Source organism: Diabrotica virgifera, chromosome 6 (assembly GCF_917563875.1).
Source record: "Diabrotica virgifera virgifera chromosome 6, PGI_DIABVI_V3a".
In the NCBI taxonomy this organism is placed as follows: Eukaryota; Metazoa; Arthropoda; class Insecta; order Coleoptera; family Chrysomelidae; genus Diabrotica; species Diabrotica virgifera.
In genome coordinates this window covers 6,527,501-6,553,281 of record NC_065448.1, presented here as the reverse complement: position 1 = coordinate 6,553,281, position 25,781 = coordinate 6,527,501, and the positions used below count along the sequence as shown (strand labels likewise).

Below are 25,781 nucleotides of genomic sequence, written 5' to 3'. Positions count from 1 at the left end.
AAATCCCGAAACAGGTCGATTTTTATTTTTAAATTAAATTTCTTGGCATATATTTCAAACTAGTGACGTCATCCATCCGAGCGTGATGACGTAATTATTTTTTTAAATAGGAATATGGGTTCGTGTTGTAGCTCATTTACAAAGGCGTTCAATTCTCTATTCAGTATTATAAACATAAGTTTCATTATTTATACAGGGAGGCCAAGAAAAATTTTGAATTAAATTAATTGACGCAAGAAGAAGAATGCATGTAATTTATTTAACTCAAAATACATTGTATTGCTGTCAGAAAATAGAAAAAAATGTTTATTTTGCAAATAAACATTGCTTTTAGCTTAAATTAAAAGTTCAAACTGCCAATAGGTAGGAGGGAGTCTGTTTGTGATTTAATTTAAGCGAAAAGAAATGTTGATTTGTGAAATAAACCTTTTTTTCTATTTTCTGACAGCAGTACAATGTATTTTGAGTTAAATAAATTACATACATTCTTCTTTTTGCGCCAATTAATTTAATTCAAAATTTTTTTTTGGCAACCATGTATAAATACCTAATGATATTAATGTTTATATTACTGAATAGAGAATTAAACGCCCTTTCAAATGACCTACCACACGACCCCTATTCCCATTAACAAAATTATCGATTACGTCATCACGCTCAGATGGATGACGTCACTAGTATGAAATATATGCCAAAAAATTGTAATTTAAAAATAAAAATCGACCTCTTTCGGGATTTTGCTCCAAAATCGTCCGTTTTAAAGAAATGAATTTATTCCATAATTTAGCCCCTCTGTATAATCTACTATAATAAATCTTTCATGTCTTCAATTATTTAATTATTGATAAATAATTAGGTACTTCCCTAAAATTTTAATTGAAAATGGCAGATTTTTTGGGAAAACTCGGATTTTCTGAGTAAAATTTTTGTTGAAGGAAATCGGAAAAAAAATAACTTTGTGCAGAACTAAATTACGGTGAATTTTTATTTGAGTGTTTTTGGCTCAAAGGAAAAAATATAGGAGTTACAGACCACTAATTGAAAAAAAAAAGAAGATTTAGGAGTGCTAATTTGTTTATAAATAAAATAACACACTTTCTGCGGACTTGTCATACCCCATATTACTAATATATGCAATCTTAAGATTCGATTTTAGCAATAAAATAGCTGGTAAATAATTTTTCCCAAAAATGGTATTTTTTCGATAATTTTCCCAGACTATCAACAAAATCCAAGAAACCGAAGCGCCAACCCAAATTCTGAGCAGTCTCAACATAATAAGGTTAATATCCCCAAGAATCGCGCGGTGTCGAAATGAAATTGCGACTGTCGAAATGAATTAGAATCAGGGCCTAGGTGTGGCGCGCTGGCGCTATCCAACCAACCATAAATGCTGCACTGACACTGCCAACTTGCTAACCAACTGAGAGATCTGTCAGAAGTTATTTTTCTAAATTTTATTTATAAAAACTAGCTGATAGCTGATAACTATAACCGATAAGCCTGAACCATGGTGATTAAAGTGTATATTAGTGGAATTTCAGGAAACAAGGAGGTAATGAAATTAGGTTCAAAATGAACTACAATGATAATACCTGTATAATTTCTTTAGGTGAAAAAGAGACAACAAAGGGTCCTATTAATTTTGGACTCGAAAAGTGTGAAGTATGAGGTGCTAGACATAGCAGAGCCAGGGGCTGAGGAAGCCAAAGATTTCATGCAAAATAAGTCTACAGGTTCAGGGGGCACAATCAGTGATCCGAATCCCAGGCACCCTCTTCCACCTCAGATATTCAATGATGATGAGTACTGTGGGGTGAGTAATTCATTCTTGATTTTATCTTTCATTAGTCATACTCATTGTTATGGTTTTGTGGTTGAAAATAGTTCTTTATGTATGTGGTATCTGACTAATTACTGACATGGTTGAACAAGCAATATCAGTTACAATAACTGTATTTTTATTTTTATCTTTTGATCTGATTAAGCTGTATTAAAGCCTTAATTGATCAAAGTATTTTTAGAATGGCAATCTGTTAATTTAATAAAGTTAGGATGTTAGATTATCAAGCCTAAAAAAAGATATTTTTAAAGAAAATTAACTCACTATCAGAGTGTTTTGTATGGTTTTTTATGTTCAGGTCGGATGGTATATTCCAGATGGGAAAAATGGATGGACCAAGCTGCGAAGAGGTAGATTTCCACGTATAATGAAGTCTTATGATAGAAATTTTAAAATTTATGTCACCCATATTAAGAAATTTGTGGAAATGTGCCTCTGGCATGAAAATGAAAAAAAAAAATCTCTGTTATATTGACCGCACTAGCTTGTGAGAAAGCCACTTTCTCAGTCACATTGACCAAAGCGGCAGTGAACGAGTTAAACCAGTTTTCAGTAGATTTAAATGTTTTTAATAGATACTATGATAAAAAAAATCATAAAAGAGATGTGAAAATTACTTAATTGGAACACAAAATTACAAGTTACAGTTCAAATATAACAAATAATATAGATTACCTATATTGGAAATAATTAGAGCAATTACAAGAAATACATATGAGAATAAAGAGATTTAGTATTGGCCACATATAATCCAAATTACACCCAACATACAAATAAATCGTATCACCCTTCAGAGTTCCCAAAGCTTCATATAGAGCTAAGGTGTAAGTAAAGAATGTGTCTACGAATGGTGTAACCAGAAGTTTAGTTCTAATAAAGTTTTATTTTCAGTATTGTTAATATTGAAAGTAAAACTTTCGTCCGTATTTAGCAGATGCCGCCACAGCATCCATGTCATCATTATAGATGATGCTATTAGATCATTGACTGACTGCGAAGTGTTGGCATATGCCGATGACATAAAGTTGTTTTGTTCTGTTCTGGATTACTCTGATTGTGCTAGGCTACAGAAATCTCTCGACTTATTTGCGAATTGGTGTGATAATAACAGATTAGTCATTAATCGTGACAAGTGTCAGGTTATTCAGTTTCATCGATCAGTGGAAATGGTAGATTTTGATTACAAGTTGGATGGTTTTTTGATTGAGAGAGTCACTAGCGTTAAGGATCTTGGTGTCATTTTTCAGAGAGACTTATTCTTTAATTTGCATATTGACTTTATATGTAATAAGGCTCTTAGGCAGCTAGGGTTTATTAAGAGGCACACAAGAGATTTTCATAACATTTCTTCGCTGAGAATTTTATACTGTTCTCTGGTCCGATCTCAGCTTGAAAATTCCACTATAATCTGGTCTCCCTTTGTCCAATCCTCTGTTCAAAAGTTGGAGAGAGTGAAAAGACGGTTCTTTATGCACTGTGCCTTTAAATTACACAGACCCTATTCATATTCTGATATGATGAGATACTTAAAACTTGATCCTCTGTCTACTAGATGAGTTAATTTCGATCTCACCTTCATTTTTAAATTGGTTAACGGAATGATACATTCTCCTGAACTGCTTCAATTGGTTTGTTTCCACATTCCTTCCCATGTCCTTCGTGAGAATACACTATTTCATATTTCTTTTCGTCAAACTAATTATTCTGTGAATATAGGTCTGGTCAGACTTCTTGTTCATGCTAGTTTTAAATTCAGCAGTTGCAAAAATGAATAAGGTATTGCAAAAAGTGGATATTTTTCTTAAAAGCAATAAACTAAAGTTAAATGTCAATAAAACAAAAGCAATTATTTTTACAACCAAATATAAATTTAATCTGTTGAATTTGAATAACGTCAGTATAGATATTGATGGTGAGCAGATTGAAGTAGTATCAACTATTAAATATTTGGGTTTTCAATTAGATAACTTTCTCAATTTTGATGAACATTTTAATTACATTAATAAAAAAATTAGTAAAAAATTATACTTTTTTACAAGAATTGCAAAAAACTTGTCAACTTTCGCTAAACTAACGGTGTACAACACCATCATCCAACCTCACTTCGATTATTGTGCTTCTGTTCTACATCTATTTAATCTAAATAAAATGAACCAACTTCAGAAACTCCAAAATCGTGGTATGCGTATTATATTAAAAACCAATCGTTATACTTCTACAGTAACTATGTTAAAGACGCTTCAGTGGTTTTCAGTAAAGCAGAGACTGTACTATTTTACAATGTTGTTAATTTATAAAATAATTAACTGCTTAGCTCCACCTTATTTTCACCAGTTTATTTGTTTTCATAGTGACATACATAACCATGACACAAGAAATAAAAACAACATTTATGTAAACAGAGTTAATCTAACCAACTCAATGTCATCTTTATTATTTAGGAGTTTTCAAGAATATAATCAACTACCCATACATTTGAAGGATTGTAAGTCATTTTTATTATTTAAAAGTGAATTAAAGAAATATATAAAAGATTTGTGAAAATATAACTGTAAATTTTAGAGTTATCTTTTTTCAATGTGTGTGTCTTTGTTATATGATGTACTTACCTTTTTGTTGGCTTTATGTTTTATATATATTTTTTATTTTATAACGTATTATATTACCTATGATTTTATGTCAGATATATTTCAACATTGTGATTACCTGTAACAAATAACTTTTTATGTATAGCATAAGTTCATATTGTAATTTTTGTCTTAATTTATGTATATTAGGTTTTTCCTACTTCAAATAAAGATCTATCTATCTATCTATCTATCTATCTATCTATCTATCTATCTGTCTATCTAGAAAAAATCTAATTGGTTGCCTCATGAGACAGATTTTTTTAACTTGTCCTTAAGTGCATTTAAACAATCTCTGAAGCGTTAAATTTAATTGTAATTCTATATACATATTTATTTTATGATTTAGTATTTTATTTAGTATTTGTTTGTAATGTTTATAAATGTTGCTTAATTGTATATTTTTTGTCAATGGGCTTGCCCCGTTTATTAACTATAAATGATCTTTAGTTTGTAGACTGAGGCTGGATGTCTGAATTTTAGTGTTCAGAGAGAATCAAATATGCGCTCTCTGAGGAAACCCCAATAAGGGTAGAAACTAGTTACGAGCGCTTTTGGCGTACGAGCGCTTTTGGCGCTCTCTGAACTAGCTAAAGTAAGACGGCTCTTGTTTTGGTTCACAACAAAATTATTATTTATTATTTTTATTTATTTTACTCTACTCCTATTTCGAGTATTGGGAACTAATCTTTGTTTTTACCGTGCTGGAAAGGCGGGTAGTGAGATGCAACTTGATAGTGGCATTCTTATCTCCGGCAATTCGTTGGCTTGCAAATTTTAGAAGTCACAAATGTTGTAACCTGAAGATTAGTTCTAATAAAGTTTAATTTTCAGTATTATTAAGATTGAAAGTAAAACTTTCGTCCAAATTATTATTATTTTAACACAATTTTATTTTTGTGAATAAGAATTTATTTAACTATTACAAATCGAAGGGATACCATTAAGCTTATTTGATAATATGTATGTGGTTTTGCCAATACATCAACAATATTTAATACTTTTATTTAGTCTTTGATTTGATTTTATTGTTTGTATATTATATTAGTTAATATTTCTTTTTAAAGGATTATGACATGTTTGATATGGCTAACGAAATCGATGAAATGGAGAAGTTCCTAAAGGTCGAACCGAATTCCCTAGGAGAACAGACAGCCACAGCAGAGGTACAACTTAAAAATGGCGATATTTCAATCGATGAAAAAATAGACAAACTTGTTGGCAGTGGAACCGGAGAAGAGGAATCGAAAGAGAACGAAGTGCCTAATGACCAGGAAGCCAAAGAGGATAAGGATTCTGAAGATAAAAAAGAGGTTAGTGTTGATATTTGCTTAAGTATAGGATGCCACTACGAATTTTTTTTACAAGAAGGAGAAAGGTGGTAGTGGAGGACATTATACACTTCTCCAAGAAATTAACAAACCGCCTTAAAAATGGACCATTTTTGATGTCTCGAATTTCCTAAACCTGTTGTCCGATTTAAGTGATTTTTAAAATGTTTTAACTTTATTCTTTAATAATATCGCTGTAATAATATTGTTACTAGACAGGTACATTGTCATTGTATACTGGGTGTACCAATCAAACTGTGATTTTTTCTCAAAGTTCACTTGACCCTGTGGAATATTCCAGCATTCAAAAAATACTGAAGTTAAAATCCAACTATAGCCTCAGGTTTTCTTAACATTCTGTTTTTTGATTCATTCGTTTATGTTAGATAATAAAAAAGTTATGTACTTTAACAACTAGACATGTTCTTCATCAATACACGGTGTTTCTAACTAAGTGCGACAAACTTTAAGGGGTAATTCTGCATGAAAAATAATGACAGTTTGCTTAACATATAAACATAACGTGCATAGTGTCCGCAAATGCTTTGTTTCCGAGATAGGGGGTGTTGAAATTTTTCTTACAAACTATTGTTTGGGGGAAATTTGGTGGGTTTTAAGAGGTAGTTATTGCGCATTTTTTGATATACAATTAGGAATTTAATATTCACCATTGGCGAGCATACGGGTAATATGACCCTTATGTACGCCAATGGTGAACATAAAATTTTTAATGGTATGTCAAAAATGCACAATAACTATCTCTTAAATCCCACCAAATTTCATTTGCAGATCTGAACCGGTTTTAGAGCAATAAATAAATCGTTAGCTTGTAAGAAAAATTTCAGCACCTCCTATCTCGGAAACGAAGCATTTGCGGATATACGTTTATAAACCAAACTGTCATTATTTTTTCAAGCAGAATTACCCTTTAAAGTTTGCCATAATTATTTAAAAACACTTATTGTGAAAGTATTAATGAAAAACAAAGCTAGTTGTTAAAGTACTTAACTTTTTTATTATCCAACATAAGCGAATGAATAAAAAAACAGAATGTGAAAACATGAGGCTATAGTAGGTTTTAATTTTAGTATTTTATAAATGCTAGAATATTCCACAGGGTGACGCAAACTTTGAGAAAAAATCACAGTTTGATTGGTACACCCGGTATACAATGACAATTTACCTGTCTCGCAACAATATTATTACAGCGATATTGTTAAAGAATAAGGCTATAACATGCCTAAAAAATCACTTAAAGCGGATAACACGTTTAGGAAATTCGAGACATTAAAAATGACCAATTTTTCAGGTGGATGATTAATTATTTCTTGGAGAAGTGTATTAAATTAACATTCCAAACAAGTATCTTGAGAAAGCTAGTGTTTTATATATATTTTGTACTGGGAATTAAAGTAACAATAGCTGAAAATATATTTTTCACAAGTTATACTACTTCTACACATACAGGGTGTCCCAAAAATATTGGTCATAACTTATACCACAGATTCTGGGGTCAAAAATAGGTTGATTGAACCTCACTTACCTATATGAAATAGTGCACACAAAAAAAGTTACAGCCCTTTGAAGTTACAAAATGAAAATCGATTTTTTTTCATATATAGAAAACTCTCAGAAATTTTTTATTGAAAATTTACACGTGGCATTTTTGTAGTAGCAACATCTTAAAAAAAGTTAAAGTGAAATTTGTGCACACCATAGAAATTTTATGGGGGTTTTGTTCCCTTAAACATCCCCAAAATTTTGTGTACGTTCCAATTAAATTATTTTTGTGGCACCATTAGTTAAACACAATGTTTCTAAAACTGTTTTACCTCTTAGTACTTTTTCGATAAGCCATTGTTTATCGAGATATTTTGAATATTTGTCGAATCCACCACATATTTGTATATGGTTAAGTACGATTATAGACACCTGTTAATCTGAAAATTTATTTATAATTTACATTTTTAGGTATATTTTGGAAAAGAAGCTACATCTTGATAAAAGGTGACTTATGAAAAAAAGACTAAGAGGCAAAACTTTTAAAAATACTGTGTTTAACTAATGGTACCACAATAATAGTTTAATTTAAACGGACACAAACATTTGGGGGGTTTAAAGGAACAAAACCCCCATAAAATTTTTACGTAAATATATTGAAAAAGAAGTCGCATTTCGATAAAAACTGGTTTATCGAATAAATACTAGGAGGAAAAAAAGTTTTTAAAACGTGTTTAACTAATGGTACCACAATAATGAATTAATTGGAACGTACACAAAAGTTTGGGGGGGTTTAAGGGAACAAAATCCCCATAAATTTTTTATGGGGTGGACAAATTTTACTATAATTTTGTTCTAAGATGTTCCTGCTATAAGAATGATACATGTCCATTTTCAATAAAAAATTTCTAATATATTTCGATACTTTGAAAAAAATCGATTTTCATTTTGTAACTTCAAAGGTCTGTAATTTTTTATGAGCACATTTGTACTAAGGTAAGTTCAGTTCAATCGAACTATTTTTGACCCCAGAATGTGTGGTATAATTTATGACCAATCTTTTCGGGACACCCTGTATATTGAGTATTTGCAATTATTAATTTACAGGAATCATTAGAGAATGAAGACTCAGTAGATAAAGAAAAGAACGAAGAGTCTACTGAAAAAGAGGTAGATCAATTGTGTCTGCTTGAAATGATTGTGATTTTTATGGCCTGAATTTTCTATAGTATCTACTCTATTCTATATTCTACTTTTAAAATAGACTTAATACTATTTATTTAACATTTCTTTGAGTATGCTTTGTATACATTACAGTATTCCATTTAAACATTTTCCATTTTATCTATATTTCTTTAACTCGGCTTCTAATCGTAAAATTTATGGTTTTTTTTAGTAAATGCATGAAGTATTTAAAGTATTTCAAGCTAAATTTAACAATAATGCTAAAATGCATGTTTCCTATCTTTCTTTCGAAATTTCTTTGAAAAATTTCAATCAATTGGCACTTTTAAATAATTTTTAGGAAACAAAAACGGATGAATCGGTTAAAGACGAAAATGAAGGTGAATCTGATAAAAAAGAGGTAGATATATTGTGTATATTGCACATATTAACAGCTGCTTTAAAATTTAATCATTTAAAATTTATTAAAAATAAAAAATGTGGTCCTATTTAAAATCATTTAAGTAAGGACCATTGTTTTAAAGAAAAAAATAAGGACAGACCTGACGAAGAAACTAAAGAGGAATCTGCTACATATCAATCTACAGAAGAAAAAGAAGAAAACGCTTTCAAAGAAAGTAAAGGAAGACAATAAAGAATAAAACAAAGCCGAATCTGTTCACAATGAGTCTAAGGAAGAAAACAAGGATGAATCTGTTAAAGATTTATCTGCAAAAGAAAATAAAAATGAATCTGCTGAAGGAGAAAATAAAACAGATGGATCTACCAAAGAAGAAAGTGAAGAAGAATTTGATGAAGACGAAAGTAAGGATAGAGGATTGGTCGAAGACGAAATTAAAGAAAAATCTGTTAAAGGGAAATATAAGGACGAATCTGGTAAAGAACAAAATAAAGAAGAGCCTGTAAAGCAGGTATCTAAATTTTCTGAACGTCTCGCGTAAAATATTTATATTTTGTTAGAATAATAAATATACATACAGTCGGAAAAATGAAAGAATACCCATGAACGATCACATCATTCACTTATTTTGTGTCTGCTATCTTTTTCTATAACAAACGTTTGTTATTTATAGAAAAAGACAGCAAATACAAAATAAGTGATTGATGTGATCGTTCATGGGTATTCTTTCATTTTTCCGACTGTACATATTACATATAACTAGAACTACATATAATTAACTAATACATATATTTATTAGAATTCATGGTTGTTACAATGTCTTGCATTATTTTTTTTACAAAACTACTGAAGATTATGTTTTTAGAATCTTGTTTAATTTTACAATCTTTTTTTCAAAGTAAAATCCAATAAAATTTTTGAGCTGCATGATTTTTGCTGCGTTATTATATTGGCTATTTTTGTTTTTTTCAAAATTATAAATTGGCGCCCTTAAATAATTTTTAGGATTCAAAGACAGACGAATCGGTCAAAGATGAAAACAAAGATGAATCTGGTGAAGAGCAAAAGAAAGACGAACCTAACAAAGACGAAACTCAAGATGATCCAGATAAAGATGAATCTGGCAAAGAAGGAAATAAAGATGAATCTGGCGAGGAGGAAAAGAAAGACGAATCTAGCAAAGAAGGAACTGAAGATGATCCATCTAAAGATGAATCTGGCAAAGAGGAAAAGGAAGACAAATCTAACAAAGAAGAAACTGAAAATAAAGGGGAGTCTGATAAACAAGAAAATAAGGGGGAAACAATTAAAGATGAAGAAAAAGACGAGTCCAAAGTTGAAGAAGAAAATAAAGATGAATCTGATAAAGAAAACAATAAGGACGAAGTTAAAGAAGAAACTAAGAAGGAATCTGTTACAGACGAAGAGAAAAAGGAATCTGTTACAGATAAATCTACGGAAGAAGAAAAAGATGACGTTGTCAAAAATGAAAACGAAGACAATAAAGAAGAAAACAAAGACGAGTCTGTTAAAGATGAGTCTAAGGAAGAAAGCAAAGATGAATCTGCTAAAGATTTAGCTGCAGAAGAAAATAAAGATGAATCTGCTAAAGAAGAAAATAAAACAGATGCATCTACGAAAGAAGAAAGTGAAGAAGAATCTGATGAAGAATCTGTCGAGGACGAATCTAAAGAAGAATCTGTAAAAGGTGAAGATAAGGAAGAATCTACGAAAGAGCAAAGTAAAGAAGAGCCTGTAAAGGAGGTACCTAAATTTAAAATTTTGCGTCTTCTAACAAATTGCTCGTATTAAAGTTTGTGCGGCAGAAAATACTGATAATATTACTTAAAATAATATATTAGAACTTTTCTTCATTTACTACTAATAACTTCTTCTTTTCCATTAAAAACTGCATAAATAGATTTTACTACTTTATATTTGGCAATCTATAAGCTATTGGTAGATTTTCTAGATCTACCAATAGATTTCGAGAGATTCTGTGGTGGACACTCAATAAGAAGGGAGTCCCTGGTGATTATGTAAGGATTGTGAGAGATATGTATGAGGGAGTAACGACTAGTTTAAGGACAGGTGTGGGAGATACTGATTTTTATGTGAAAGTATGATTGCATCAAGGCTCGGTGCTTAGTTCGTATTTATTCTCATTAGTTTTGGACCAGATAACAGCGAAACTACAGATAACATTTCATGGTGCTTAATGTATGCTGATGATGTAGTGTTAATAGGAAATAGTGAAAGAGACTTGGAACAAAAACTGGAACAGTGGAGACAAGCTCTGGAGGAAAAAGGTTTAAAACTTAGTAGGACAAAAACAGAGTATTTGTAATGTTCATTTAAAGATTTAGTTACTATAAATAAAATGGTATCTTTGGATGGTGAAATGATTATGAAAAGCAATAGTTTTAAGTACATAGGATCGGTATTACAGAGTAATGGAGAAATAGATGGAGCATGCAGTAGAATTAGGGCTGGATGGATGAAGTGGAAGGAAGCGAGTGATGTGTTGTGTGACAGAAAAATTCCAATGAAGCTGAAGGAAAAATTCTATAAAACAGCCATAAGACCGGCTATGTTGTATGGAACTGAATGTTGGGCAGTGAAAAAGAAAGAGGAACAACGGATGCATGTGGCGGAAATGAGAATGCTTAGATGGATGAGTGGAGTGACAAAAAAAGGAGAAAATTAAAAATGAGTACATTAAGGGAAGTTTAGGTGTGGCACCAATAATTGATGGTGCTACATCTAAACATAACGGTTTACATATCGAAACCGGGCTGTACAAACTGCGTGACTTGCCACATTAGGATTTTATAAGATTAGATAGTGATGAAAATTGTAAAAGTTTCTATTTCTCTATAAACCTCTGTTTAGTCTGTAGTGATCCACTCTGTATATTATTGCACTATTGAATTTTGCATGAATTATCTGCACTCTGCATTCTATTTTCATACTTTTTGAAGCAGTAACAACAAATTGGCTATAAAAAAAAGATAACAAAATTTTGGTAGCTTCTTTACAATTTTTTTAGTTTATATACAATGTATATACATAGTATGTACTTAATATCAAGTATTTTTGAGACGTGGCAACACCGGTTTAGAAACACCAAGTCTGACAACGACGTTGACAAACTTGACACTTCTACACCGGTTTTTTCACGTCCCAGAACAAGCAGTCTTCGTATATACAGTGACGAGTGCGCTAAGAACCGGAAAATAACGCAAAAAAAGGAAAACATAATACGCTGTGAAATAAAACGAGATGAAACTAGCTGAGGTGTAAAATTATCAACAGAAACCTATAAATTTACATTACATTACATTCATAATTTCCCACCTTTAGACGTATCGGAGGAGTATGACAACTGTCACTGTGACAGGAGAATTTTATAAAATTCTCCTGTCACAGACGTCTAAAGGTGGGAAACTATGCAATGTAATGTTAATTAATACGTTTATAACGATAATTTCCACCTCCACTAGTTTCATCTCTTTTTGTTTCGCAATGTATTATGTTTTTTTTGAGCTATTTTGCCGGTTATTAGTGCGCTCATCACTGTATATGTCGGATGACTGACATTTCTTATTATACTCTTAATTTGTTTATTTTAAATCCATCTCTTAATAGTCTTGCTATAGCGTAACTTACTTAGCACTATAATTAATCGAAAAACGTATCTAATTTTGTACAAATTACGTAAATTACAAGAATTGTACCATTTTTACACTTTTCTAGGAATCTGTTGAAAGGGAGGTATCGCCAGAAAAAGAAACGGAAGAAGAAACTGCGCAAGAGGTAGCTATTTTTTGTGGCAGCTACTATGTTTTTGAATTTTTTCTATAGCGTTGATAAACAAGATGAAATATTTTCGATATATTGAGCAGAAATTGTACCATTTATGTTTTTTTCGCTGAGTCTTTAGCCATTTTCGTATAGCCATATAGACACCTTGTATATATAAAAGGCGATTTTTATCTGTCGAAGCAATCTTAAGTTGTTAAATCTCTGGCAGTCATTGCATCTTCGACATCTTCCCTCCAGGACTGTCTTAGTCTAGTGGCGGAGTTTTTTTGGTCATCTATTTTCAGGCATTATCTGCAGGTGTCTACCAGTCTAGTCTTTTGGCTTCAGTCGTGTCTACTATGTCTATATCAATTTCTATTTCTCTCCCAATATCTTCGTTCTTTACTTTACTCAAGTCTTGTGAGCTCGCAACATCGTCTCCAATAGTTCATTTCCATGGCCTTAATTTTTGCTTAGTTTCTTCGATTTATTTCCCAGAGTGTTATAAATTCTTCTTTCATTTTCTTTTGTTATATTATTATTCCACAATAATTCGTGTTAACCGTCTAGTGGCTGATCTTGGTGTACTCCTCTTCCAGTTTTCTAAGCATGTAGTCTATATCACTCTTGTCTTCAGATATAACCTCAAACCACTGATTTCTCTGTATATTCGTCTGTAATTTCAACATATACCGCGTTTTTCTTGACCTCGACAAATAAAACATTTCATTTTGTTTATCAACCGCATTTTTTATACCATAAAATATATTCATTTATACTTTTGTCCTTCAAATCGCTAGAGAAATAAAAAAAGCCCCTTCATGTTGTTTTTTAGGAACCAGCAGAAAATACAGAAACAATAGAAAAAGACAGCGAAGATACAACACAAAAAGAGGTAGTTAAGTGTGTTGCTTGCGTATTTTGGATAATAATATTGTAGAGCTATTATTAACAATTGGCAATTTTTTATTTGAAATGTTGAAAGCATAAAACTGCGCTTCAAGTTTGAGTTTTTTAGATTTGGCAAAATTTTTACTATAAGTATTTGTCTTCTGTAGAGATAGAGCTCTAAGTAAAAGACGTAAACATTCAATCAGGAATGAAAAACCTTAATGATGATGATAGACTTGAGAGGATTGTTCAGTAGTGTCCAAGCAGGTTTCTTATTTAGTGCCACGTTCAAGTTGCATCTTTGTTCGTCTGAGATGGTGGTAAGGTTTGAGGGCAGAAATTGTGATATTTTATTGATATATGTCCCCAAAACCTTTTACCATAAGAATGCAGTTCATATTAGCTTCGATTCATTGAAAAATTCATCTCCATTCATTCAACGATAGTGGTTTGTAAACAAAGTAATTTAGAGTTACCTATATATTCCTTTGCTGAAACTGATGGTATGTTACCGTCGTACCATTATAATAACATAATGTGTACGAAACTTCACCATTTGTTTGCTAGAAGTGTTCAAGAAAAATAAGGAATCCCAACCTCACAGATCGAAACAAATAATAATAGGGATGTTCACTAATTTTTAAATATAGTTAAATTCAATAGATTATAAGGTATATCATAACGTAACAATCATACAACTGTTTAAAAATGTATATTTTTTAAGATAAATGAGTTCATAATGCTGATTTTCTTGGAGGCTAGAAAAACGGTACCCTGCAGCGAGGTTACGGTCTGTGACGTCAGCAGTCGTATCGTCTTTGATCGAGTACTAGTTTTGTATACTTATTTACGAAGTGTATTTGAATGTGTGCAGTTCTTTACGTATTTAATTAGTAAAAATAAAACCAAATAAGTGGTGTTTTGTTCCTTGGTATGTAAATACCTCTAAAAACAATTCTGACAAGATTTTTATTACAGTTCCAGCTAATTTCATTCGTAAGAAGAAACGTAAAAAAGAAGTAGGTATATGTATCAATAAAAACCAAGCTTTTCTCTTGCGAAGATCACTTGTTTATTGTAAGTTTAGTAGGTTATGGATCTTTTCCTAAATAAATGGGTTTTTAAATTAAGTACTCATTTCTACCCAATTCTATATGTTTTAGATTGAAGTTAGCTTGGTTATAAAAAATAAATTATAAAAATTCTTAATACCTACAGTCGAAAACTTCGTATTTTTTACTTCTAAATATCTGTTTCTAAATATCCAGGCAACGAAATGGATCAGCAAGAAACTTTTTACAAAAATAAAAAGTACCTATATAGTTTATGATCTTTCAATTTGTCTGCAGGTTTAAAAGACTTGGTGTCCATAACATAGTATCTAATAAAGTAGGTACCTATTTATTACCGACATAGACATCATTTAAATTAGTAGGGCAAAATCTATGCAAATGCTATTTAAATGCATTAATTTTTTCGAATACCGAGAAAACTAATAAATATTTTTGAACAATTTGAACGCAGAATTAAAGATTACATAGGGCCGAAAGGCCATTAGAATAAACAAAAAGTTTCCTTTGAATGAAATATTTTAAATTAAAAATCACACTAAATTTTCTCTTTTTTTTTCACCCCTGTACCTTATTAAAATAAACATTCCGTTACTCTGTGGTTGATTTATTTCTTTACAAGATGACAAGAAATCAGAAACCATTGTTACATGTAGTAGTACAGTGCGTAGGTTATAGTCCATTCTTTCACGGTTTTTGCTCTAAATTTTAAAGAACCGCTTGGATTGACATGAAATTTGCCATACGCATAGCTTACATGTCAAAGAAAAAAAGTGATATTGTGCCGATGTGTGCTTTTGTCCTGGGGGTGACTTTCACCCCCAAGAGGGGGTCCAAAAATATATGTCCAAAATAAGTCCGGAAATGGGTAAACTGACTAATTTTATGTAACTTTTGTTCTATAGAGCTTTTTCGCTAAGTCAACACTTTTCGAGTTATTTGGGAGTGAATATGTTCATTTTTCAACAAAATAACCACATTTTTAGACGGTTTTTCGCAAATAACTCAAAAAGTAAGTATTTTGTCGAAAAAAACGTTCTTAGCAAAAATATAGCATATAAAAAAGTAAAAAAAAAAAAATGGTGTACGCGTTAGGTCTCTGGATCTCGTAGAACCAGAGTTATAGTCAATGAAAAATAGATTCATATTCACCAAATTTAAAATGGAATATTTCGACGCGAAATATCCAAAAAATTAAGCACTTTTTGGGAAAAACCCATTATAACTTTTTTAAAGGGTTTAAAAAAGCTTTATTTCTATTTTTACAAAAAGTTTCTAGCATAAAATTTAAGTAAGTTACGCTCAAAATAAAGTTGATCCCTTTTGTTTTTGCAAAAAAAAATCGGGAAAACCACCCCCTAATTAGCAACTTAAACGAAATTAATCGTTACTGCTCCACAAATTATTTTACTTATGTTTTGTTTATATGATCTGTAAGTTTCATCAATTCAAAGTGCTTATTTTTGAAAAAATTTGGTTTCAAAGTAAAATTTTTAAAAATTTAAATTTTGAAAAATATGCTTTTTTTTCAAAATAACTTAAAAATTTTTAGAGATACCAAAAATCTCGAAAAACAAAAAAAGTCAGATTTGCTTTTCGGAATATCATGTATTTTTTTTGTTTTTCTGTTAGACAAAAATTGATTAAAATTTGGTGTTTCTGAATTTGCATACATTCGCGATCAGTGTCCCGTTCAACCCCTTTTAACTACATCTCTTTCAATAATAAGGACTTTGAACCGATGAAACTTATAGATCATATAAACAATATATACACGAGTCAAGAAACTTGTGAAGTCGTAACGATTAGGTTCATTTAAGATACTAATTAGGGGGTGATTCTCTCGATTTTTTTACCAACACCAAAAGGGACTAACTTTATTTTGAGCGTAACTTGTTTAATTTTGATACTAGAAATTTTTTTATAAAACAAAAATGAAGCTTTTTTTAAACACTTTAAATAAGTTGTAATGAGTTTTCCCCGAAATGTGCTTGATTTTTGGTTATTTCACGTTAAAGTATTCCATTTGGAATTTGACGAATATGAACCTATTTTTCATTAGCAATAACTCTGCTTCTACTAGGTGTAGAGACGTGATATATACACCATTTTTAAAAAAATTTTACAGGCTATATTTTTGCTAAGAATGTTTTTTCGACAAAATACTTACTATTTGAGTTATTTGCGAAAAACCGTCTAAAAACGTGGTTATTTTGTTGAAAAAATGAACATATTCACTGCCAAATAACTCGAAAAGTATTGACTTAGTGAAAAAACTCTATAGAAGAAAAGTTACTTAAAATTAACCAGTTTATCCAGTTTCTGACTTTCTTTGGACGAATATTTTTTCACCCCCAAGAGGGGGTGAAAACCACCCCCAGGGCAAAAGCACATATTGGCACAATATCACTTTTTTTCTTTGACTTGTTAGCTATGTGTGTGCCAAATTTCATGTCAATCCAAGCGGTTCTTTAAAATTTAGAGGTTTTGCAATATTTTACCGTTAAAGAACGGACTATTAAGCGAATCAGCTATTTTAAAACCTTTCATTTTATTTATTTGTACCACCCAAAATATGTCCTTAGAAACAGTCTATCGACTTTAAACTAAACGAATTCACCATAAAACTCCATGTTAGCCCTGATAAAACAATAAGAGAACAAAATACAAAATAAAATGACCTGAACTAACGTCGAACAGGTACCCAAATAGAAACAATACTGTGGACATGCGCGCGCTGGAGTATACGACTAGTGACGTCAGAAGCGTTTTCTTGAAATTTAAAATAATGCTAGATTTCTAATGAAGTTTTTTCATAGACAGGCTTTTTTAATTTTCTTAATATTTTAGACAATTATTCCTAGGGTGTTTCTTAATCGTTTTACATGTTTAAAATGAGTACTAAATCTTTTGTGAACATCCCTATTACTTTTTGATCTAAAAAAACATGGATAAAATTGATCATCCATCATTCAGACCTGATTTAATACCAACTGACTTCTTTTTATACCCAGTACAATATTACACTGATGATATTCCAATAATTGATATTATTGAGTCTTTTCAATGAATGCATTGTCTATTTTTTCGGTAATCCCTCAAGTAACTAGACAGTAATTATAGCGAAGTGTAGTGTTCCCCCCACTTCTTAATTACAATTTGCTATTTAATGTATAGTCTGCCTGCTAATATCTTTTTATTATTTAATAGAGTATCTAATTTATAGTATTTTTTTTGTATTTATAATAAAATAGCTAATTTATGATAGTAAAACCTTAGAGTGCTTGGGCCAACCATTAAAAAAGTTACTTACTTAAGCCGTCCTCTTGTACCTTACGGTGTCGAGGTAAGTGGAGAAATGAGACGTCTCCATGCCTTTCGGTCGGTAGCTAGTCTTTCTGCTTCTCTCCACCCAATATTTCTTTTTCCGCAAGCCTTTCCAATATTTGCATTCCACGTTCTTGCTGGCCTGCCTCTTCTTCGTTTGTTGTCAGATGCCGCTTTCCATACCCTCTTTACAGTTCTACCTTCACTCATTCTCGCCATATGTCCGAACCACGATAACTGTTTCGTTTCAAGTCTGTCTAAGGTCCTTCCAACACCGCACCTTTCACGTATGTCTTCACTTCTTATACGATCACGTCTGGTCACCCCGGATACCGCACGTAAATATCGCATTTCGCATGCTTCGATTTTACTACGGATGTTGTCGTTCACTGTCCACGTTTCACTACCGTAGAGTAGCACCGGCTCGTATACGGTTTGAAATACTTTCATTTTTGTTTTCAGGCTTACTTCTTTCTTCCTAATAAAACTTTTATTTAGTGCATAGTATAATTTTGTTGCACTCATTACCCTGCTGTTTATTTCTGGTTCTATATTTCCTTGCCCATTCATTGTTGATCCTAGATACTTGAAGTCCTCAACTTGTGTAATGGTCTCATTATTCAACTTAACATTTATATTTTCTTGTGTTTTCGATATTACTAAAGCTTCTGTTTTTTCAATATTTATTCTCATCCCAAATTTCTTAAAGGCTTCATTCCAAACATTCACATTTACTTGCAAGTCTTTTTCTGATTTTGCCACAATAACCAGGTCATCGGCATATATCAACTCTGACACGCAAACTTGTTGAAGTTTATACACCCCAACCCTAGTTCTTTTTACCTTACCCCTGCATTCTTTTGCAATTTCGTCCATTAGCGTGATAAATAACAAAGGACTCAGAACACCACCTTGTCTTACACCTGTCCTTGTGTAGAATTCAAGAGATGAGCAATTGTTCGTTCTTACATTATTACGTGTACATTTATATATACTCTTTATTGCTTGGATTAACTTCGGTTTCACATTTCTACGGTTTAATATTTCCCAGATCTTGTTACGTGGCGCCCGATCAAATGCTTTTTCCAAGTCCACAAAACAGAGATACAACTTACTGTTATGCTCTAGGGCTTTTTCTGGTGTTTTCAACGGGTGTGCGAGCGGTTTACCTTGCCCGTTTCAACGGGTGTGCGATTAAAAAAGTTATTCTCAGTTATTCATGTTAAGACCCAGTTATTTTTGTCGAGTAGGACAACTTTTCTATTTCGGAAAATTTTATGGAGGGGAGCGTTTCGTAAATATAGACGTTTCTAAACTTTGGTGAGTCCGACAAATGGAGTACCCTCAAAAAATTTGTCGGACAATATTACCAGTTAATTATAAATATTTATCTGCAATCAAATAATCCTACAAAAATCTGCTGTGAAGGATTGAATTTTATGACTCTACGATGCTTGCAGACCCCATATGGGGGGCGCACTGTGGAGTCAGACAAATTTTTAAGGGTACTATAAGTTGTCGGACGCCCCAAAATTTATAAACCTTTATATTTACGAAACGCCCCCTCCCGAAAATTTTCCGAAATAGAAAAGTTGTCTGACTCTACATGAATAATTGAATAAAAAATGTCTCATGAGGGAGGTAATAATTTTTTTTAATGGTGGGCCCAAAACCTCTTAGAATGCTGCTTGCTGATGTATTTTCGTAGGTAGTCCTGTCGCCAGGGAGGGTACAACGGCTTCCTTTATTCAGATGGACTTACCCAAGTTTTTTTAATGTATTTTGACCGGTAGAACACGAATTTTTTGGGCAACAGTTGATCCGGATGTCGATAAGATTGTTATAAACAAAGAACTTAAGGAATTACATAACAGCAATTTTTTTTTGTATTTTTTGGGTCATTCTAAGCCAACTTATAAGTTTTTTTGTATGATGCATAGTTTTCTAGATAAACGCGATTAAACTTTCAAAAAATCTAAAAATTGCATTTTTGATCCTGAATAACTTTTGATTAAAAAATAAAATAGCAATTCTGCTTACCGCATTTGAAAGTTCAAGTCAAATTATACCGGTTTTGATTATTTGCATTGCTAAAAATAATTTTTTTATTGTCAAACAAAGCTATAAACAAATAGTGTTTCCCTTGCCCAATGCATGCGTTTTAATGCATGCTACGTAGAAATTGCCTGTTTGTAGGCGCGCCTATTCGTTCGATTTTAAATGAGAGATGCATTGAAAACATCACTCAAGCACTGTGTGTTTATAGCTTTAATTAACAATAAAAAAAAAATAATTTTTAGCAATGCAAATAATCAAAACCGATAGAATTTAACTTGAACTTTCAAATGCGGTAAGCAGAATTGCTATTTTTTTTTAACCAAAAGTTATTCAACCGCGTTTATGTCGAAAACTATGCATCCTACGAAAAAACTTGTAGGAACATTTTTTGGTTAGAATGACCCAAAAAATACAAAAAAATGTTTTGTTTTGCGAAAAATCGCTGCTATGTAATTCCTCAAGTTCTTTGTTTATAAATCTTATCGACACACAGTGGTTCCAAATGCTGAAAACGTGGTCATGAGGCAAAAAAAGGAGTCCCTATTTAGGGATTTTCATGTTTACAGTTGTTTTCTCATACTATCGTAGAGTCCTAATAGCAGATATGAGGATCAGACTGGATGTAGTCTGGTTCACAACTCAGGAACAAGTGGGCCATGTCCGGGGTTATTTTGGCCGGCAGCGAAAGTGAAAAAGAACTCGTATATTGAAAACGCTGTAAAACGTTTTGTAGTTTATCAATTTTATCGCTGTAAAGCAGATTCTTCTTTTGTAAGTATGTAGTAATGTAAGATGTAACTTAAATCAACATTTATTAACAATAAATGCCTTAAATTTGTTAATGCATAAATAGTGAAAATATACTTGAAATAATTAAAAATTTGTGAAGATGCATTCCAAAAGTACAAAATTCTGCATAATTCTGCGACTAATGTTTATTAATCTTAAAATATATAGTAAGGAGATACATAATCACTTTGGATTAGCTGCCTATAACTGCCTATGCATTGCTGGTAGTTGTTTGAATACAAAAGTGGGAAATGACGCATATTACATGATTCTGGCGATTGTTGAGTATGTATGGGCAGTTGTACATAAGTAATAGGTTCTGAATATTATACTTCATAAAGAAAATGTATTGGTAATCAGCAGCTTTAAAAGTCCCTTATAGTATAACATTTTAAACAAAAATGCGGCTAAAATAAAATTTTCGGATTTCTTTCGTCCATACTGGATCCGCCATTTTGTTTTAAAAAAAGTAATGTTAGATTTGTAATCAGCTACCTTAACCTACCAAATATGACAAAAAATTTTTCTTTTTGATTGATATTTTCAATTTAAATCCGCCATGTTGGATCCGCCATTTTGTTTTTCAGGAAAAATAATGCCAGATTCGTAATCAGCGATGCCAAAAACCATTATGAACGAAAGTAATTCCAAAATGTATAAAAAATATACGCTTTTAAAGGTTCATGACCACGTTTTCGGCATTTGGAACCACTGTGCGACATCCGGATCAACTGTTACCCAAAAAATTCGTGTTCTACGGGTCAAAATACATAAAATTTTTATGGTTAAGTCCATCTTAATAAAGGAGGCCGTTGTACCCCTTGGCTATAGGACTAAGGTTAAAATTGGAGCTAAAATCTCGTATTAAAACATATTTTGTTCCAGGGCTCTGTCGAGAAGGAAGAAGCTACTAAAGACGATGATGTCGACGAGAATGAAGAGGAAGACGACAAAGAAGATGAAAAAGAAACTTCCCCCGAAAAGTCTGATGAATAAATATTAGGATTATACAAAGAAACGCACTGATGACCTAATTATAAGAAATCGAAACACCAAAATGATTTTCAAATTCGTTATTGTTTTGCCCTTTTATTTAAAGTTGTTTACAACTTTTTTGAGTCCTTTTAGACAGAATTTTAATCTAATTTAATCGTGTTTCAGTGTATTACTAACTCAAATAGGTATATCTAGAAATTAGGTCTTTTTGAGTCCCAGCAATTGTGGATTAACTCGTTGAAAGTAACTCTTGCATTGAATTATATTCCTTACAGCATTAAAATCCGGTAAATCTGAATAATTTTAAGTATTAATACTTTCAAATTCCTTGGTCCTGAATTGTCGTAGGCCATATATGTTTTCTGTGGGTCATATATGGTTTACGGGAATGATTTGTCATCGTCATAGGACTAGACATAACTAGCAACTGTTTTTGTAGCAACTATATCTTTTTATTTGAAATTTTCAGATTTTTTGTAAAATAATTGACTGTATAAAGGCTGGTAAACTGTTTGAAGCAGGCTGGGTGAACTGTCTACAAAATTTTTATAGTAGGGAGCACCAAGATTCATCATTTATTGATCATACAGAAATTCATCAATTAATTATTGATAAAATAAATTATCCGAATTATCGTGGGTCATATATGGCTTCCGGGCTAGATTCTTCATTGTGATACGACCGTTTGTGACCTCACCTGGACTAGATATAGTTAGCAACTGTTTATTTCTCATAAAATCGCATAAGATATCACAAGAAAACAAGTAGTCCTTTATCTGGTTTTAAACATGTCTGTATAATCTCGGCATAACCTTATTTGAGTTAGTAATTTATACATTTTATTAAATTAAAAACATTTTTTATTTTTTGAAGTTGTGCTTTTACAAAAATTGTATGACAGTTGACGTGACATCTAAAAATTACCTTGAAGATTAGGACTGATATAAAACTGGTGTATTACCCAATGTGCTGACTGTGGGTCTGTAGTAAATGTCACATTGCTGTTAAAAACGCTCTACAATAACAAATTGTAGACTTTCTAGTGCTATTTGAACACCATCAAAAGCTTTTGAGAAGGTTTGGTATGACAGTTTTATGAGCAAAGTACATAAAATTATTCGTATGCCAAACTATTTCAGTCCTGTCTTAACTGATAATTGAAATAATGGGTCTAGTATTAAGATTTGACAAAATTGGAAAACTAGATGCAACAAGGACCTGTTTTGGAGCCCATCTAGTACCTTATTTATGTAAATTTAGTTGCTGATTCTTCCAGGGTTTTCTATGTTATGAACTCTCATAATTTTAGTACTAGCACACAAAACCAACTAACCAATCGTGTGATATTTGTGTGGTGAAATAAAACAAGTAAAAAAAGACTTTCCAATCAGTTTTTATCATGAAAAGTATACTTAAGCTTTGAATTCTACTTTTAGGGTAATCTCATTTTTTAATTTAATATTTTAAACTATTTTTGGATAGCATATTTACTAATGCTCGCTTAGCTTTCGATAATCAACATTTTAGAGTCATCTTCAGTATTAATTTAGTCAGAGGCTCAGCGAAATAAGCTCTCTTTACGCCGTTTTCAGTTTTCTACGCAATTAAGATGACAATATAACTGCACTTATTCTAAATGGTGTTGTTTTCAGTTTATTAAGCTTGATAAATTCTGCGTGATATGAGCCATGTGTAAAGTGTGAACTGTGTTTTGTCCTTCAGAAATTGTAGTCCTTATCAGATTACAGTATTTTTGGACATAAATGATAAATACACCGCGCTTCATAAGCACATAACTGGAACATGATTCCTAAAAAGGCGTCGAAAGTTTGACACAGCAAAATTCACGCAGTAAAAAGTTATATTCGTCAGATTTTTCTTTGTGAGAAGAAAATTGAAGAAAATGAGTATTAAGTGATGTAGAGAAAACTGAAACGGCGTTGAAAAACAATATGGGTTGTTTTAGTACTTTTTGGTGTTTCTTATTGCAAATGTCATAATATTTATTCTCGCCTAAAATCGTTCCTTATTTATTTCTTATCATCTTATATCATAGTTATATTTCATATAGAAATCTTTGTAAAAGCGCGGTTAAAAATGGGAGACTGTCTGAGAATTGCTTCTTTCTTTAAACATTGTAGAAATGATGAAAAAGTATTTTTCTAGTTCAGTCGATGTACAGTTCAACTTAAACAGTGTTTTCGATATATAAATTGAAAGAATATGCATAACAAAAACGTATTGTTCCGTACAATATAGATACCGTTGCACGCCTATATCTACGTCAGAGATCTGAGTCGACATAGTTGCCCAATTACAGAAAATTCTTGAATTAATTTTAAATCAAATATATCACATAATTTTTGTGCAAGTGGATTATACAACAAAACAAATTAATATTTAACGTACGTAAATAAATATAAAACAAGAATTAAGTTATAATCTTACTTTAAAGTAAATAATAAAAACAATAAATATAATAAAGCACTGTCAAATAAATGTTACCAATTTATGCCAAAATGTCACCTTTGTTTTGTTCGATCGCCGTTAGAGTGTAATCCGAACAAGTGTGCTTTGTAAACACGCTTTATATCCCACTTATACAAATTAAATGAATTAAGTTAGGGCATGTTTCTTTAAATTTAGATTAATAGACATCTTCCAATATTATTTCTATGCGAATATAATAAAGTATGTCTAGTGGCTGTAATTCCAGTGTAGTCGGCTAAACGATTCTAAAAAGGAACAGACCTACCACTTAAATATTTCGTATTGGTATCATGTGACGTCACGTGCTATGATGCGGATGACGTGCAACGGTATCTATATTGTAAGGACTGTATGACAAATCTTCCACTTAATAACCATAGTGACCGTCGATTTTTGACAGCTCACTGTCAACTCCACGTGAATCAGCTAGAGTAATATTTTTATTAATCTATTCAAATATATCAAATCAGTTCCGTTTAGACTGTATTTGATGTTATACCAAAATTGTAAAAGTAAGATAATCATTTTTTGAGTTGAACTGGTGTGGTATAGAGGTACTGCTTTGATCAAAATATTGTTGCATATGATATATGTTAACTGTTATATCTTATTTTGGATTTTGTAAATATTTATTATATCTTTTATGATCTATTTCAAATAAACTATCATTTTCTTTTCATTATTTTTCCTCTAACTTCTAAAACCTCTAAAATGAAAAAAAGGAAAACTGGGTATTTCTAAATGATTGGAAAAACAAGAAGAAGATGTAAGATACGCAGTGACCACTATGTACTAAAAACTACATTTAAGAGCAAAAGAAAATAAAAAAGTAGAGGACAAGAAGAAGAAATACAACAATCTTATTAAAATATATAAACTAAGGGAAGAAACAATGAAAATCAGAACAAGGAGTTAAGAGAAGTGAAATATTGAAAAAAATTTAGAAATAAATGTTACGATAAATGCAGAAGAACTAGTATGGGGGACTACAAGAGATAATAGAAAATAGAAACAGACGCCATAGTGAAAAAAGTGGTAAAAGACGAAGTAAAAGAAAATAATTGATGGATTCGACCGTTACTTGATGGAAGTTCATTTTATCTCACAATAAAACAATGAAAAACGTTTGTTTTTCTATACTTCCACAAAATTTATTACAACTATGTTATTACTACAGCTGTTTCGGCAAAGTGCCTTTCTCAAGTGATATATTTAACAATGTGTTTGCCTTTTTAAGTCTTTAACTGAAGAGGTTGAGGAGTGGGGAGCTGTTTGTCTCGAGTTGGTCATTCAGAATTATATCTGTATTTTTCAATTTATTAATTTCCATTGATTCTAAAAGTGATAGCTTAAGGCCTTTATTTTGAATATGTAGAATTTTAAACTCTTCATTGAAAGAATGATTATGATCTAGAAGGTGAAGTGCGTATGTAGAAGTGTCTGTTTTTCTATTGTTGAAAGCCCTTTTGT

General features: G+C 31.5%; 1 protein-coding gene across 2 annotated transcripts; it reads left to right on the top strand.

Annotated features, from left to right (window-relative positions):
• Positions 1 to 1,281: 1,281 nt before the first annotated feature.
• On the top strand, positions 1,282 to 24,990 carry LOC114349444 (glutamic acid-rich protein). Of its 2 annotated transcripts, XM_028299821.2 has the most exons (9): positions 1,282 to 1,555; positions 1,613 to 1,816; positions 5,538 to 5,783; positions 8,409 to 8,471; positions 8,827 to 8,886; positions 9,892 to 10,650; positions 12,643 to 12,702; positions 13,526 to 13,585; positions 21,711 to 24,990. In XM_028299821.2, exons 1-9 carry the CDS (start codon positions 1,511 to 1,513, stop codon positions 21,819 to 21,821), a joined length of 1,608 nt encoding a protein of 535 aa, XP_028155622.2. In that variant the 5' UTR covers positions 1,282 to 1,510; the 3' UTR covers positions 21,822 to 24,990. The 2 variants fall into 2 exon arrangements, with proteins under 2 accessions (XP_028155622.2, XP_028155623.2); XM_028299822.2 differs by lacking the exon at positions 12,643 to 12,702.
• The last annotated feature ends 791 nt before the right edge of the window (positions 24,991 to 25,781 follow it).